A 15,565-nucleotide genomic window follows, 5' to 3' on the forward strand; every position below is an offset into this window, starting at 1 on the left:
GAATTGTAAGACATGGAGATGTGGCAAGTAAAGGAGCTACTCACCAAGAAGAGGCATTAGGGGGGGTCTGAAGGACTAACCAGAATTATTTTAGATGGACTGAAGTGCCATGTCATCCCTCCATGTGGAGACATACTCTGGGAATAGAAAGATTAAGAACTTGACCTGAAAAAAAGTACGTAATCACTGTCATACAAAGGTTAGCTGCTCTTAAAATTGTTTTCATTAGCTCAAAGGATTTCACAACTCTTGGAAATAGGAGTGACCTGATTTTCATTTCATCTTAGTAGTAGTTCCAGATGGAGGATAAAGTTTGAGTTTGAGACTTCAAAATCAAGATGAGAAACAGTTTCCAGACCTTTGGCCCACTCCTCATTCTACTGCACCCTTTGGTAGCTGTTTAAGACAGGATTCTACTCTCCAAGTATCTGTCTAGGCTTTTAAGTCCTAAATCAAACACTTATGGTTCTACTATATCTAAAAGGAAAGCCATTTCACTTTACTTACTATGCTGAGCCATAGTTCAAATTTCAGCAAAAGCCTTTTATCTGAGAATCCTTTCTGGACTACTCTCAGGAACTTTGGCATACTGTGTTCTAGGCTTCTAACCTTTCCAGATTAGATTTTAATTCTTTACTACTATTCTTTTGCCATAGGTGGTGAGCCCTAAACTAAAATCTTTGGATTTGAAGATAATTGGTACTTAGTAAACAGTTTTTCTTGTTACAAACATCTCCAAGTGTTAGTTGTCTCAAAGCTCACAGTGGGGAATGAGGCAAGTCCTAAGCTTCAATATAAACTTAGGTTTATTCAAGGTTACTGAGTGCCCTGGCTTTCAGTAAGTAGGCTTTAAGATGAACTCAGGAAATCCCCAGAATATGCTTTTCAGCTAAATTTATTTAGGAGCCCAAGTATATACACCTATAGGCATGTCATAATTTCTACGTACTTAGGGGTGAACAGCAATATATCTGTGCCCCAAAGATTCTTCAGCACCCATTTGTTGGTCAGGTCTTCTGTTAGACTAAATATGAAAGAGCAGAGTAGTTTAATACACATTGAAAAATCCATTTACTTTACTCCTTACCTTCTTCTGTTGGCCTTGTCTAGAATACTTTCTTTCATCAGTGTTTTCCATGGGAACACCACAAACTGTATAACCAATACCTCAAAAACAAACTTATAGCTTATAACACAACTTTTATTAGAAAAGTTATACATAACATAGCATCAACTATTTTCAAGAACAATATTAAACCCAATAAAGCAACAAAAACCAGACTAACAAAATGTGTAACAAGAAACTAATGACCTTTCTATAATCAAACATTCAATTATCTACAATGTCTTTTTACAAAGGGAGAAAAATCAATGGTTTACAGGCATATTATATTGAAAACGAAGCTGCAATAGCAATTTTATACAATTACCATTCTCAAGAAAATGAATAATCAAAACAGTGATTACGCGTTCACAAATTTAAAACATTTCACTTAGTTTTTAAATTACTGGGTACACACCGAAGTCTGAGTTTCAAAAGTGATTTTTCCCCCCCAACAAAAGTGCCACCACTTAAGCCAGAACTCTGTGTAATTTTCCCCTAAAAGTTAAGACATTTTGATAATGATTAAGTCACATGATTTCTGGTGCTATCTGGTCTGTTAATTATAAAACCTTTACTGGATGTTTTTCTTAAATTATAGGAAACTGGATACAGGATTTCTGTTGCAAAGCTATTAAAGTTCCAAACACAGAGTGTACAGCGTTGGAAAAAGAGGTCAGTAATAAAACTTATAATAAATATCAGAGAAGCCATTAGTTTTTACAGCATTATCTGCTGAAAGGTTAAGTCAATCAGGTATGATTTCCCATCAGTCTTGTCCTTTCAGTTGGTATAGCAATTTCTATTTTCATGATCTGAATACTTACTTCAACATACCTAAACATCTTTTTTAAAACTTTGATTTTTAGCTCCTGGAAACTTATGAATGTTTAAATTCATTCTACTCTAAAAGTATTTCTGCTCATTTTAGAGCCTCACTAAAACAACCTATTTCAGGATAGTAAGGTTCATTAAAATGATTCATGGAATGCTTTTAAAATAGTTCTAGCCTTTTGTAACTAAAGGGGATGAGTTACAACACAATTCCACACACCCCCTTGGTCATAATGGAATTACACTTTACATATCTTGAGGACAATCTGTTTTGGGCAACATCCCAAAGAACAGTGGTTACCAAGATTGTCAGTGTTACTGATGGGAAAAGAAAAATTCTAAGATTCGCACCCTAGTTCAGACATTTTTCCTGACAAGCTGTCCTTTCCAATGCAGTAATGGAGAACAAAGATAAAAATCCTGACTTTTGACAGCTATTCAACATTATTCATGCGCCAATATTGCACACATATATTCTGAACTGTTTAATCTTGGGTGCTTGTTTTCTCCATCAGAACACAACTCACACACAAGCAGTTTCCCTTAAAGATGAAACTGATAAATTTAAAATACTGGAAAAAATAAAGAAAAATGCAGAGACTTTGTACAGACAAAAATCTGAATTTCTTAAAGGGTTTTGTGTGCCCTACACATTGGGGGCAATTTTTATACACTAGTGAAATGAACACTAGCTACAATGCTTCTAAGCTGCTCAAATAATGTGGAACCTTGGTCCAGGTGTTGCAATGATGTCACTGTATGGTTCTTCCTGTGTCAGCTCAATAGCTTGCTGCTTTTTAAGAACCAAGAAACTGTAGAATTTTGCTGCAGCTTGCTTTCTGTTTGTGTTTCGACATAACTCAAGCAAACTGATAGATTCAGCTCCAGTTTTAGCAAGAGCTCGCTGAAAAAAAAAAAAAAAGAATTTAAAATAAAAGTAATTTATATAATCACATGCTATTTGGGGATACTGAAAAAAAAAAAAGTATACTGTATATTCTGTTGGGAGAAGACTGAATAGTAAGAGTGATTTTCACATCAGTTAAGAAGGTGAAAAGAAAGTTGATTATGGTATATATAAAATCATAAATCCAATAAATATTAAAATGACTCATTTGGACATCTAATGTGATACAATAATAAAATCTAGCACTTCTATTTCAACTGATTCCAACTATCCTCTGAATTTATTTTGGGAAACCATGAGCAACTTCCCTGTTATGTCATATAATAGATGCTTACGATATCTTATCTGGTATTTAGGCCCAAAGGAAGTGACATCTGACATTACAACAATTTGACAAATTGAATTATTCAGAGATTAAATTTGCTCAACCAAAAATAAGATGACACACAAAGGTGTACCATAAGTCACCATCACAATTCTGCTTTGTAATCATAGAAAAGTAACAGTTTAAAATAGGCATTCTAGTTATAGCATGTAACTTTCTTTTGAGGGAGTAATGGCACAAGTGTCTCCTGAGGATTCTAAGACTGCCCCGGCATACCTGAAGACCATGAAGCATCTGCTGAGTTCTTTTGTTCCATCTTCTTTCTTCTTGATCCTGATCACCCCCTGGAATATCTTCTTCCTGAGTGAAGATGACCCCACAAGTAAGCTGATAAAAATCTGCTACAAAATGAAATTTCTATTTTTGTATTTCTTGAAAGCTCTAAATTAAACTATTCTAATAGAAAATTATATTTGATCCTGCTGAACAATCACTTAAATCTATTGTGAAGTCTGTCTGTCTTTAATTACAAAAAGTCCTCTGTACCTGCGAGCAAACATTTGGCTGAATATGAGATTCTGTACTGCTCTATAAAGATGTACTCTATACACCATGGTCCATGGACTACTGCTGGTTGGTTATTTGGCCCCTTTTGAGATCAACAGCATATTGTGTCTTATATCAATATTTTGGACCATGATATTCCAGATGACTTACAATCTGGCAGACTCCAAATCTCATTTATACTGGTCCACAGACTAGCAAAGCTGAGTAAGTAGTACTTAGCCCACTTCTTTAAAAAAAATACCATATAGACTATGACACATTATATATATTTTACTTGAGCCCCATCTCCCAGGATAGCCTATCACCACGTCCCAAAGAGTCAGAAGTGAACAGCTTTACACGTAAGAGGAAGCACAATGACTTTTATCTCAGACTTAGCATTGAATTAGTAATGGCACACTCTAGTACATAAGGCACACTCTAGTACATAAGGCTAAAGTAGTTCTGGGGCTAAATTTAAACTTTAAAACAATGTAGTACTCATATTAAATTTTAAGCAGTGAGTGCTAATGAAATGTATCCAATCCATAACTTTTAGTCTTGGAAGAAATTTAAAAGCTTCAATGCCACCTGGAAGGCATTTAAAATAAAGGTCTAAATAAAGTTCTTGATGTCAAATACTTTAAGAGCCAAAGCATACCCCAGGAAAAAGAAATCCATTCCTAAAGCATCTCTATACTTTAAAAAAATAAGAGTCATTCTAGCCTTCACTCAAAGACACATCCTACTCCAGTCTAATAAACACAAAACACACATGAAAAATAATTTGATGTTCTTAATGATGAATTAGATCACTAAACATTGGTTTAAAATTTGCTTATGTTTAAACATGTTTTCATCACTCTGATGTTCAACATCAATGAACTTTAATTAATCTCTAATATGAAAATTAAAAAAGCTTGAACGGGATTTTTCAAAATATTACCTCCTCCTCTTCCTCTTCTTCCTTCTCCTTCTCCTTCTCCTTCTCTTTCTCTGGGAGAAGCTCTAACTCTGGAATTAATTGACAGATATTTGGAGGCTCTTCTGGGGGCAGTTCTACAGGAGGTATTTCCATCTGCTCTACTTGCTGAGGCTTAAAACAATAAAAATAAGGCAAGTTAAGATGCACATTTTAAGGGTGGCTTCTTTTAAATTTGCTCAAGTTTTCAAGATGAAAAGACTAGGGCAATATCGCATACTTCCTAACAACCAAAAATTGATTATACAGGGTGAGAGCAAAAGTAAGCTTGCAATTATTCAGATGGAAAAGAATACAAAAATAAACTTCTCACACACAAGTAAAGCTTCAACATTAAAGTATTGTAGTTTACAAAAGAAACAGATCCTTTATCTTATTATACTAGAATAATATACTAAAGTGTTTTTTATACTTTTTAGGAGTAAAAAAAACTTCCACAAGTCTATGGTTTTTCTTATTTGCAAATTTCTCACATCAATGGTGGTAAACATCCTCAAAACTTTCTGTAGTAGTTGCCGAAACCGGTTTGGCTTAATGGATAGAGCGTCGGCATGGGGACTGAAGGGTCCCGGGTTCGATTCCGGTCAAGGGCATGTACCTTGGTTGCGGGCATATCCCCAGTAGGGGGTGTGCAAGAGGCAGCTGATCGATGACTCTCTCTCATTGATGTTTCTAACTCTCTCCCTTCCTCTCTATAAAAAAAAATCAATAAAATATATTAAAAAAAAACTTTCTGTAGTAACATTTTAGGAAAAAACACACAAAACAGTACTTAATTCAGGGCAGTACATAAACCCTTCAATTAGCCTACTACTATCACCATTATGCACACAATTGCTTTAAGGCTTATCCAACTAAGTTGGGCTCTAAAAAAAAAAAAAAAGCCTTGAAGTTCTTACAGCAGCAAATAGAAAAGAGATAATTTTGGAGGTCCATCTCCTTTAAATTTCCTTCCTCTCAGGCTTTAATATAAAAAATCTGCAACCAAAGGAATGTCAAGGAAAATTATCAGGAGAGGTACTAGAATAATCGATTCACTTAGATGTTACTATTCTGAGCTCAGAGAAAAATGCTCTTTTTAGACAACTTCTTACCACCAGAGGGCAGAGAACTAGTTCTTAAAACTGGCAGAGTATCTGTTAATGTCTCTTGATGGAGGCTGAACCAGATTTATTGGTTCTATAGACTTAAAGTTGAGAAGTCTTAAACCTGACCTTACTTTTAGTTTTCTTATCCTTAGTGACCCTAATGGTAGCTAGTCTGAATGAAGTAGCCAGATGTTAATTTGCTTTTTTCAGCAATTTCAAAGTATACTGATTATTTAATATTTAATGGGTCATTTAATAATAGCCTAACATTGCCTACTATTGGAGATACACAAGAATATTTGTTAAAGATTAAACCAGAACCCGAAACAGAATAGTGTCCAGGAATGAACCCATACATACCCAATCAATTATTTTACAACAAAAGAGCCAAGAATATACAATGGGCAAAGGACAGGCCTTACTGTAATCATTTAATAGCATGTATCAATTCATTGTTTCTCACCTTAAACTAATACAATGTTAATTATTTCTCAGACAAACTGGAGCAAGTTAGATCTTGCTCAAAGCAAAATAAAGAGGTCAGATGCCTGACAGTGGATAAATGACAGCCTGTTCACACTTGGCCTAGAATGTACAAAAATTCTGTCTAGCAGAAAGTTTGTTTTATTTTACTCCCAAAATACTTAGTACATGTAGAATTTTACAGGTTCAATATACTGCTTTTTCTTGTTTTATCTAGAATTATCAGGTTCACCCTGGACTAATATTTGAGAGAGAAAAGTAAAACCAGAACCAAAGTCAGGGTCAAGGGTGGTCACTTTAGGCAATGCTGAAGCAGGACTATCCAAGAAGAGACATTACTTACAGGGATCACAGGCTCTGGGTCAATTTGTCCTGCTTTCCGCTTAACTCCCTGAGGTGGTGGTGGAGGCATGGCCGACTCATCCACATTTGTTCGGCTGGTCTCCATCACTGACTCCTGGAGGCGGCTTGGCTCTTCCAAAATGGGCTCATCTGCAATTGGCCATATGGAAAGACTAAGGTCAGTCTTGACCCATTTACTTTTAATACTAAGATGTAGGTACTTTCTCTAATGGAGATGCCATATAAAATTTCCTTCACAAAGATTACTCAATTTGTAATACACTTAAAGGTGGGAACGGACCTTAAGTCCCACCTCCAATTCAATGCAAGATAATCCTTTAGCAGACTATCACACAGCCAATCATGAAAACAGAAAGCATCATATCTAACAAAGCAATCACAATATAGTAAGGCAAGTATTTCCCTGTCCAAAAACGTTGAGTATATTATCTTGTTCATAGAATTGTCACTAGGGAACTACCACAAAAGAACGGACCGATAACATCACGTTGCTGCTGCTGTTGCTGTGGCTGTTCCTCTCTGGGAACCTCTGGATTTTCAAATTCTTTGAGGAATTCATCCAAATTATCAGCCTCTCCTCCTTTCCTCCTTTTTCTAAGATCTTCTGGAACTAGAGGTGTAAGACAGCGTGTAAAAAGCTATAAAAAAAATTAAGTGAAAAAAGCCAATCATAAAATAAGCCATATTATTTATGAAAAAGCCGACATTTCTATTTTCCATAGTTTTAATATAGTTGTAATCAGTGTATATATAATTAGCATAATTTCTACTTGAGGTTATAACATATTCATAGTTCATCCCATCTTAAAGTGACTTTAAATACAGGCTTTAAAATTATAACAAATTTTTAAAAACTTCAAAATAAGTGAAAATTTTAAATCCACTGTCTTGTAACTCAGATATAAAAGATAAGTTTCTGCTTATTTGTTTATAACAAAATATTCCATCGAGGAGATATATGTATTTCTCACTTCAAACATTTTTCAACATTTTAAGTTTCTTTTTAAAAAATTAACTAAGCAACAATGTAATTAACATCTTCAAAGAAATGGCTTTTCCATATTTTGAATTACTTCCTTAGAAAAAACTCCTGTAAGAAGACCAAGTCAAAAAATATAAATTTTCCAGATGAAAATTTTATAGGAGCATGCTTTCAATAAAAAGCAGTTTTACCATTGTCTTGCTGCTTTGAAACACTTTACGTTTAGAATACAATGAATAAAGTACAATGAGTTGGTTCTATGCATATTTCAACCTTACTAAGAATAACCACCTATCAACACTGCTCTGTCACTCATTAAATGCCCCAGAATCTTGTTTTGGAGTACTGAGTACTTTGGAACCTAAAGTGAACAGAGAGGGCCTCTTTTCATAAAACCAGTAGAAAAAGTATAACTATTGCATGGTTTTAGCCAGAAAGTAACATCTAAAGATTGCAGATTTGAAGCACAGTGCACAGAACTAATAGTTTATCAGAGGAGACTGAAGAACTATTAAAAAGGCCAGTAGCTTTTGTATAAGTAATATTTATTCTACATCTTTTAGAAATGCAAGTGTCACTCATCATCATCTTTCAGATCAAGGTAAGTTCAGTATATTGTGATTTAAAAAAGGAACCGTATAATTGAAAAATACTTGATAAAAAATTACTCGAACAAAGGTTTTGAAAGTATTTTTAAAATTAGTCAAAATGTATATGAAATAATAAATTCTGCAAACTGTATTACCTTTAGTAGTCTGTTATTCCATAAAGGCTGAGCAGGTAAAGAGAAGAGTTTTTCCACTCCCCCAGTCTCTTTCCACATCATCAATTTCTTGGTGGGTGGTGCCAGATCCAATGTTGTAACAATGTCAGAATAATCACTAAGTTGGGCTCTAATGGTCTTACTATCCAACTCTTTGACACTGTCAACAATTAACTTCCTCTTTCTCTTGGCTTTTGTTTCTTTGACTGAAATGAAAAAGAAAAGAAAATTATTTTCCCAAGAAGGCAGCAAAAAAGCACATAGTGCCAGACTTGGTCTCATTATATCCCTTGCTTTTCTACAAACCCACTAGAAAAGTTAAACCTCATGAGGGCAGAATCTCTTTCTTTTAAAGGTTTTAAAATTGATTTTTAGAAAAGAATGGGAGGGTGGGTAGAATGTTGAGGTGAGAAGGAAATAGCAATCTGCTGCTTCCTGCACACTGCCTACCAGGAACCAAGCCAGCAACCTGGGTAACACCAGCAAGGGTCAGAATCTCTCTTTAATTAGGTTTCCCAAGCACTATGCAGAAAAGAGGCTGGCATGCAATAGGCGCTCAGTAATAATTTTCTGAATAAATGAATATGGATTTAGTACAAAATGAGTAAATTCAAGGGCCAATACACTAATGCATGTAACTTTATACAGTAAACATAGAACATATCACACTTAGGCTCAAATTCTAAGTTGCCTTATTAGTTGAGAGAAGGTTGAAATCAAATTAAGAGAAGCTGACTTCATCTTGCTTACCTCTTCATTTTCTTATTTGCAATATGGCCATCCACTTACAAAGGTTGTGCAATGCTTAAGACTATTGGGCATAGATTGAGTCCATAAATGGTTGCAATTACTAGGATTTTTATTGGAAAAGTTACAATCCATATATGGCTGTTGCACAAGCAGCCTGATGAAGTGAAACAAGCCCAAACCCAGTCGATGCACCTGGAACTCCATCACAGGCATGTATATTAATTTCTAAAGCTTACTAGAACTGTAAAGAAGATATAGCATTACCTAAATTTTTAAAGGTAATGACAACAAAAAAAAGGCTCTTGGGATTAAGTAAATTCATTAAGATTTTATCTTGTCATACATGTTATATCCCATAGGTTTTATTTTTTTTAAAATCCTCACTTGAGGACATGTTTTTATTGATTAGGGAGAGGAAGAGAGAGAAACTAGACATGAGAAACCGATTGGTTGCCTCCCGTATACAGCCTGACCAGCAATCAAACTCACGGCCCTTCAGTGCATAGGATGATGCTTTAATCAACTGAGCCACCCGTCAGGACCCCCACAAATTTTTATATACAATTATGTGGTTTAAAATTCAAAGATGTTATTGACAAGCCTTTGTCTACCCTGTCTTCCAGCTACTCAGAGTTCCTTTCCCTAAAAGTCGAAGTTCAAATTCTTTTTTTATTTTTTATTGATTTTTTATTGATTTTGTACGGAGAGGAAGGGAGAGAGAGAGAGAGCTAGAAACATCGATGAGAGAGAGTCATCGACCAGCTGCCTCTTGCACAACCCCCACTGGAGATATGCCAGCAACCAAGGTACATGCCCTTGACCGGAATCGAACCCGAGACCTTTCAGTTCCCAAGCCGACGCTCTGTCCATTGAGCCAAACCGGTCTCGGCCGAAGTTCAAATTCTTACAACAGCATTTTAACCACTGCAGTTTACCTCCTTTACCTCATTTAATTTTCTCTGTAATATCCGTCACTAATATAGTAGATATTTTATTTATTCCTGTTCTCCTAATTAGTGTTCCATGAAGATAAAGATTTGTTTCATTGTTACATTTTTAGTTCCTACACTGTCAGGTACTTAATAAGTGCTCATCATAAACCAGAAGCCCAAGTAGAAAAACCAAAAGGTTAACCTTAAAAAAAAAAAAAATAATAATTTTATATATATATTATATATATATATAATATATAATTTTTACAGAGAGAGGGATAGAAAGTTAGAAACATCGATGAGAGAGAAACATCAATCAGCTGCCTCTTGCACACCTCCTACTGGGATGTGCCCACAACCAAGGTACATGCCCTTGACCGGAATCTAACCAGGGACCTTTCAGTTCTCAGGCTGGCGCTCTCAGAGCCAAACCAGTTGGCATTGGTTCGACAGGATCCACTGAATCAGGACTATCAGGCCCACCATCCACTATTAATTATTTAAGAGGTTAATCTTGTTCTATTTAAAAGTAACAACTTATCTTGAATATACTGTAACTGATTTCAAGTATTCTATCCCATTGTACCCATAAACTACCTACAAATTTAAAAATTTCACACCCAAATTATGTATCTCAAACTGCTTCTTTCAGAAACAGGAGGCTGGTGCCCACCCTCTCCCACTGTTTTCTTACGTTTCTTATATAATGAGTACTGATGCACTAAAATTGTGCAAAGGGCTCGGCCTCACCCGCAGTGGTGGCTGCCTCTGCCTTGGCACTTGCAGCCCCGCTTATCCGGAAGGACATCTGGTCTAATTAGCATATTATATGCTTTTATTATATAGGATATTCTTATATAATTAGAACACTGCTTTTAGAACCTCTGATAGTTCACATTTAAAAAGAAAAAAGTATTTTTAGGTTTTCCTAGATTGTAGCCCATCTGTACAGAACTTTGGAAGATAACTGATTAGCCAGTCCTGTATTTTACTGTAAAACACCTAATGTTTTCTGTTACACATGTGACCTGCTAGCATTTTGAAAATCCAAGAAGACTATGTAACAGAAGAAAACTTATTCTGTACTTTATATTTCACAGCAACTTGCAAAAACTTTGATACTCAAATTATATTTGAATTAAATGTTCTGATAGATGACTGTGACAAAGAAGAAAGACTAGTTATTTAAAAAGAGAGCAGGAATTTAGTGGACAACAGCCAGAACTAGGATCTTATGTTCTAATAAGTTTTAGAAGGCAAATGTGTGCTCACCAGTGATATCGATAGGTTCCAAAGCAAAGGCTTCTTCCTCATTTGGAACAAGTGTTGTTTGATCAGTCATAGTTGGCATTGGTTCGACAGGATCCACTGAATCAGGACTATCAGGTCCACCACCCACTATAAAAACAAATTTGGACACAAAAGGTTTGGTTATTTAACATATACCCTACAGATGGGAAAAGAATTCCTCTGAAAAAGCTGGAAAAAAAAGAAACCCATTGGTACCAAGAAAAAAGTTTTCTAGATCCGAGAAAGTCCCTCCAAACCAAACCAAACCATGTGATTATGTCACACTTTGAAGTCTTATCTTTGGCCAAAAAAGGGTTGGGGCATAGGGTTAAACATCTAAGAGACCCAGAACTAGTGATCAATCAAAAGCACTGTTTTTAAGATTTACAAGTTAGTTCATTAAAAGCTTGAATATTTTCAGTGTGTGGTCTTTATGTTAAATATTTCTCTGGATATCATACTATCATGCCTAGGACAATAAACATGAAATGCTTACTTGACACATTATCATCATCCATATCATCATGTGCAGGCTGTTCTGGCAACATAACCCCAGTCTCCGAAAGGGCAGGAGGATCATCAAAGATACCGCCATCATTATTACTAATGAGTTTGTCATCTGAAATAGGGAATATAATTTAAACTTTATTTTAAAAAAATGCTAAAAGAATATTCAATCAATGGGAAAATACAATTATGTTAAAATGGATTAAACTTAAAAACTCAATTTGCATCTGTTTCTCTTCAGGATAGTGTATGCAAGTATAAAACATTTAGTATATAAAAATATTTCTCATTCCTTATATTCTCTAGTTCTTATCTCTCTAAAGTATACTTAACACAGGTATCATACACAAATAGAGCAGTTTTAAGAACTAGTAAAATTTGAACATTTACTGAGCCAATGGTCAGAATTCACACATGTATGCCTAGAGTTACTCAAGACACAGAATTAGCAATAGTTCTAACATAAAGAAATTATGTTAGAATAAACACTCTGACCTACCTAATATGCCACCATCATTTCCTTCTCCAAAGTTGTCATCCTTGTATTGGTCTTCATATTCTAAATGGTTAATTTTCTCATTCAGATTGCTGGTGCTCTGCTCAGGCTCTAACAGGAGGTTAGAAGCACTAGTGCTTACTAGCATGTCATCATCCTCAAAAGCACTGCCTTCTCGCATTATCTCACGGTCATCCATTCCAAAGTCACCTGAATAAATTTTAGTTAGTCATTAACTGAAAAAGTAAGAAAAATGACTGATACAAAATAAAAAAGGTTATTGATTTATAATGATGATGTCACATTTGCTATTGAAGTCTTGCTTATCTTTGATAACGTTAAAGTTTAAAACTTTAACATCTGTACTTCATACGCTGAATCTGAGGCAAGATTGGTAAATTCAGTTAAGATCCAAACTTAGGTTATCTTAAATATGTTAAGTAAATCTAATCAGGTATGCCTATTAGGTGGCATTAACATTCATAGACAAACTTGGTTATAATAGGTTTGGGGTTTTTTTGTTTTTGTTTTTAAATATGTTATTGATTTTTCACAGAGAGCAAGGGAGAGGGATAGAGAGTTTGAAACATCGATGAGAGCGAATCATCGATCAGCTGCCTCTTGCACACCCCCTTCTGGGGATGTGCCCGCAACCAAGATACATGCCCTTGACTGGAAACGAACCCGGGACCCTTCAGTCCACAGGCTAACGCTTTATCTACTGAGCCAAACCTGTTTCGGCTGTTATAATAGGTTTTAATCAAGAATTTGGCCCTAACTGGTTTGGCTCAGTGGATAGAGTCAGCCTGAAGGGTCCCAGGTTCGATTCTGGTCAAGGGCATGTACCTTGGTTGCTAGCACATCCCCTGTAGGAGGTGTGCAGGAGGCAGTTGATCAATGTTTCTAGCTCTCTATTCCTCTCTCTTCCTTTCTGTAAAAAAATCAATAAAATATATTTAAAAAGAAAAAAAGAATTTGGCTTGCTACAAGTTTTGAATAGTGAACTTCAACAGAATGCACAATGCAACTGTTTCCAACACAGGTAGTTTAAAAGTGCTCATCACTTCAATACTGAGACTTTTCACACAAATCAATATACAGGTTTTATCATTTTGTATGGGAAGTAGGAGTAGGCAAAGAATGAATTCTAAGTTTTGTGCATAAATGGAAACAATGCTTAATATACTGGAACGAAGGCAAATTTTTTCCTAATAAAAACAGGTGAGATGAAATTTTAAGTGATTCTGTCATTGTGAATGTAATAAATGCCTGGTTTTCTTTTTTAAATTGCTAACAGTATCAAACAAATTGTAAAATTGTAGCTAGTGACTAGTGATTTCTCCATTACCAAAATCATTTTCTTGTAGGATACTGATGTTCCCAACTTCTTCTCTCATGGTTATCTCTTCCACTCTACTCTGGTTCAGGCTGAACTGCTGGGCCACATCAATGTCACTATAAAAAAATTTCAAATACACTTCAGTCAAGTCTTATCATAACATACAGTAATACATGGAGGCCAAAAATCTGAATGATTTACAAATTAAAGTTTCCTGGCATTTCTGAGACCTGTTTCTTCCTCTCACAAGTATCCTTTCATACTGTTTTAAGATATTAAATAAATTATTTTTAAAAAACCACCACAAAACTCACAAAATGTTAAACACCAGTCAGCAGTATCATTGGCCAAATTCAGAATGTAAATAGTTCAAAACACATAATTGGGTTAGTTTAACAATTAAATGGCAAGGAAAAACGAGAGATGTGCACATGTGTCAAACACAAGGCCCGCGGGCCAAATCCGTCCCGCCAGGCCTTGCAATGTGGCCCGCACCGCGCTGTCATCACTGCACTCTGCTGCGTTTCCATCACAATGACAGTTTATGACTGTTCAGTAAACCATTCGGCCCGCGATTTAGGCTGGATTTTAGATTTTGGCCCCTTCTCTGATTGAGTTCGACACCCCTAATTGTAGAGGGTTAAATTCTTGAGAGACTATGAGACACATCAACCAAGTAAAGTATGCAGATTGTGTACAGACCTAACTCAATAATGCTAGAAAAAAAAAGGCCGTGTGTGTCAACTGGGACATTTGAATGCTAATTGGGCATACAGTAAGGAATTACGTTAAGTTTTCTAAAGTATGATATTAATACGGATATGTTTTTAAAATTTCTAATTTCCAAAGAGATAACATATTGAGTTATTTACAGTATTTAATAAGATATGTGTTATTTGCTTTAAGATAATTCAGTGGGGACTGGAGGATGAGTTGGAAAAACACACATCAAATAAAAGTGGCATATAGATAATTAAAACTGGATAATCAGTACATGTAGTTCACAATATTGGCCTGCCTACTTTTAGCTATGCTAAGAAATTTCCATAATAAAAAATAAAAAAACAATCTATATATATGAAAGCCAAGTGACTGGAATGCCAGAATGAATGGTTGCTTTGATGCACACTGTGACCCTGATCACCTCTCTCATCCCCAATCGAGGGTGGGGTCGACTAGCCAACCGCCCACAGGCCCCCGCCCCCAATCAGCCCAGCCCAATCAGTCCTAATGGGAGTAGGCTGGCTGAATCCCATCCATGTACAAATTTGTGCACTGGGCCTCTAGTACAAGTATAAGAGGAAACAAACAGTTAAAGCAGGTAGATAATGATAATGCCTTCCTAGCACTAATTAACTCACTAAGAAATAAAAATAGCTCAAATTTCATTAGGAGTCATAGATCATTTTAAAAAGCAGAGAAATTTGTCAAAAGATAAATGGGACTTGGTATAGAGGGTTTCTTGGTTGTCAATTGTAGTAATCAATCACTTAGAAACTTCCAGTCACAATATGTGTCATGGTTGTGATAGCTGGATTTTGAGGACTTAAGGAGGGAAGCAGTATACTACAGTATTGTGCTATAATGGTCATCTCTGTACAACTTTCTCCTCTTAAATGTGCTAGGACAATGACCCTTTCATGCTCTTCATAGAAAGTTATCTCTTATGTTTATTAAAATAAAATACAAAAATTATGACTGAGCATAGCTTGGCAAAGCAAACCAAAACTTACTAGATGACTTTAATATATTCCCTGAAGAAAAATCATGAAGCAATAGTTCAAGTTTGCTGGTATGATGTCAAACATATACCTAGACTAGGGGTGTCGAACTCAATCAGAGAAGGGGCCAAAATCTAAAATCCAGCCTAAATCGC

At 35.5% G+C, this 15,565-nt stretch overlaps 1 protein-coding gene across 4 annotated transcripts in view; it reads right to left on the minus strand.

The window, feature by feature from the left end:
- Positions 1–1,184: 1,184 nt before the first annotated feature.
- RAD21 (RAD21 cohesin complex component) overlaps positions 1,185–15,565 on the minus strand; it is a 28,877-nt gene continuing 14,496 nt past the window's right edge. For 2 of the 4 annotated variants that reach the window (XM_036436827.1, XM_036436828.1), the window contains 10 exons: positions 13,699–13,805; positions 12,354–12,560; positions 11,844–11,966; positions 11,330–11,455; positions 8,358–8,581; positions 7,106–7,268; positions 6,611–6,759; positions 4,661–4,810; positions 3,445–3,528; positions 1,185–2,840 (listed from right to left, as the gene is read on the minus strand). In XM_036436827.1, the coding sequence (XP_036292720.1) occupies positions 2,649–2,840; positions 3,445–3,528; positions 4,661–4,810; positions 6,611–6,759; positions 7,106–7,268; positions 8,358–8,581; positions 11,330–11,455; positions 11,844–11,966; positions 12,354–12,560; positions 13,699–13,805 (1,525 nt within the window). In that variant the 3' untranslated portion in view covers positions 1,185–2,648. Of the gene's footprint in view, positions 2,841–3,444; positions 3,818–4,660; positions 4,811–6,610; positions 6,760–7,105; positions 7,269–8,357; positions 8,582–11,329; positions 11,456–11,843; positions 11,967–12,353; positions 12,561–13,698; positions 13,806–15,565 lie in introns of those variants that run through there. The other 2 variants (XM_045581388.1, XM_045581389.1) reach the window with 2 other exon arrangements.

The sequence above is a fragment of the Pipistrellus kuhlii genome, unplaced genomic scaffold (assembly GCF_014108245.1).
Source record: "Pipistrellus kuhlii isolate mPipKuh1 unplaced genomic scaffold, mPipKuh1.p scaffold_m20_p_14, whole genome shotgun sequence".
Taxonomy (NCBI): domain Eukaryota; kingdom Metazoa; phylum Chordata; class Mammalia; order Chiroptera; family Vespertilionidae; genus Pipistrellus; species Pipistrellus kuhlii.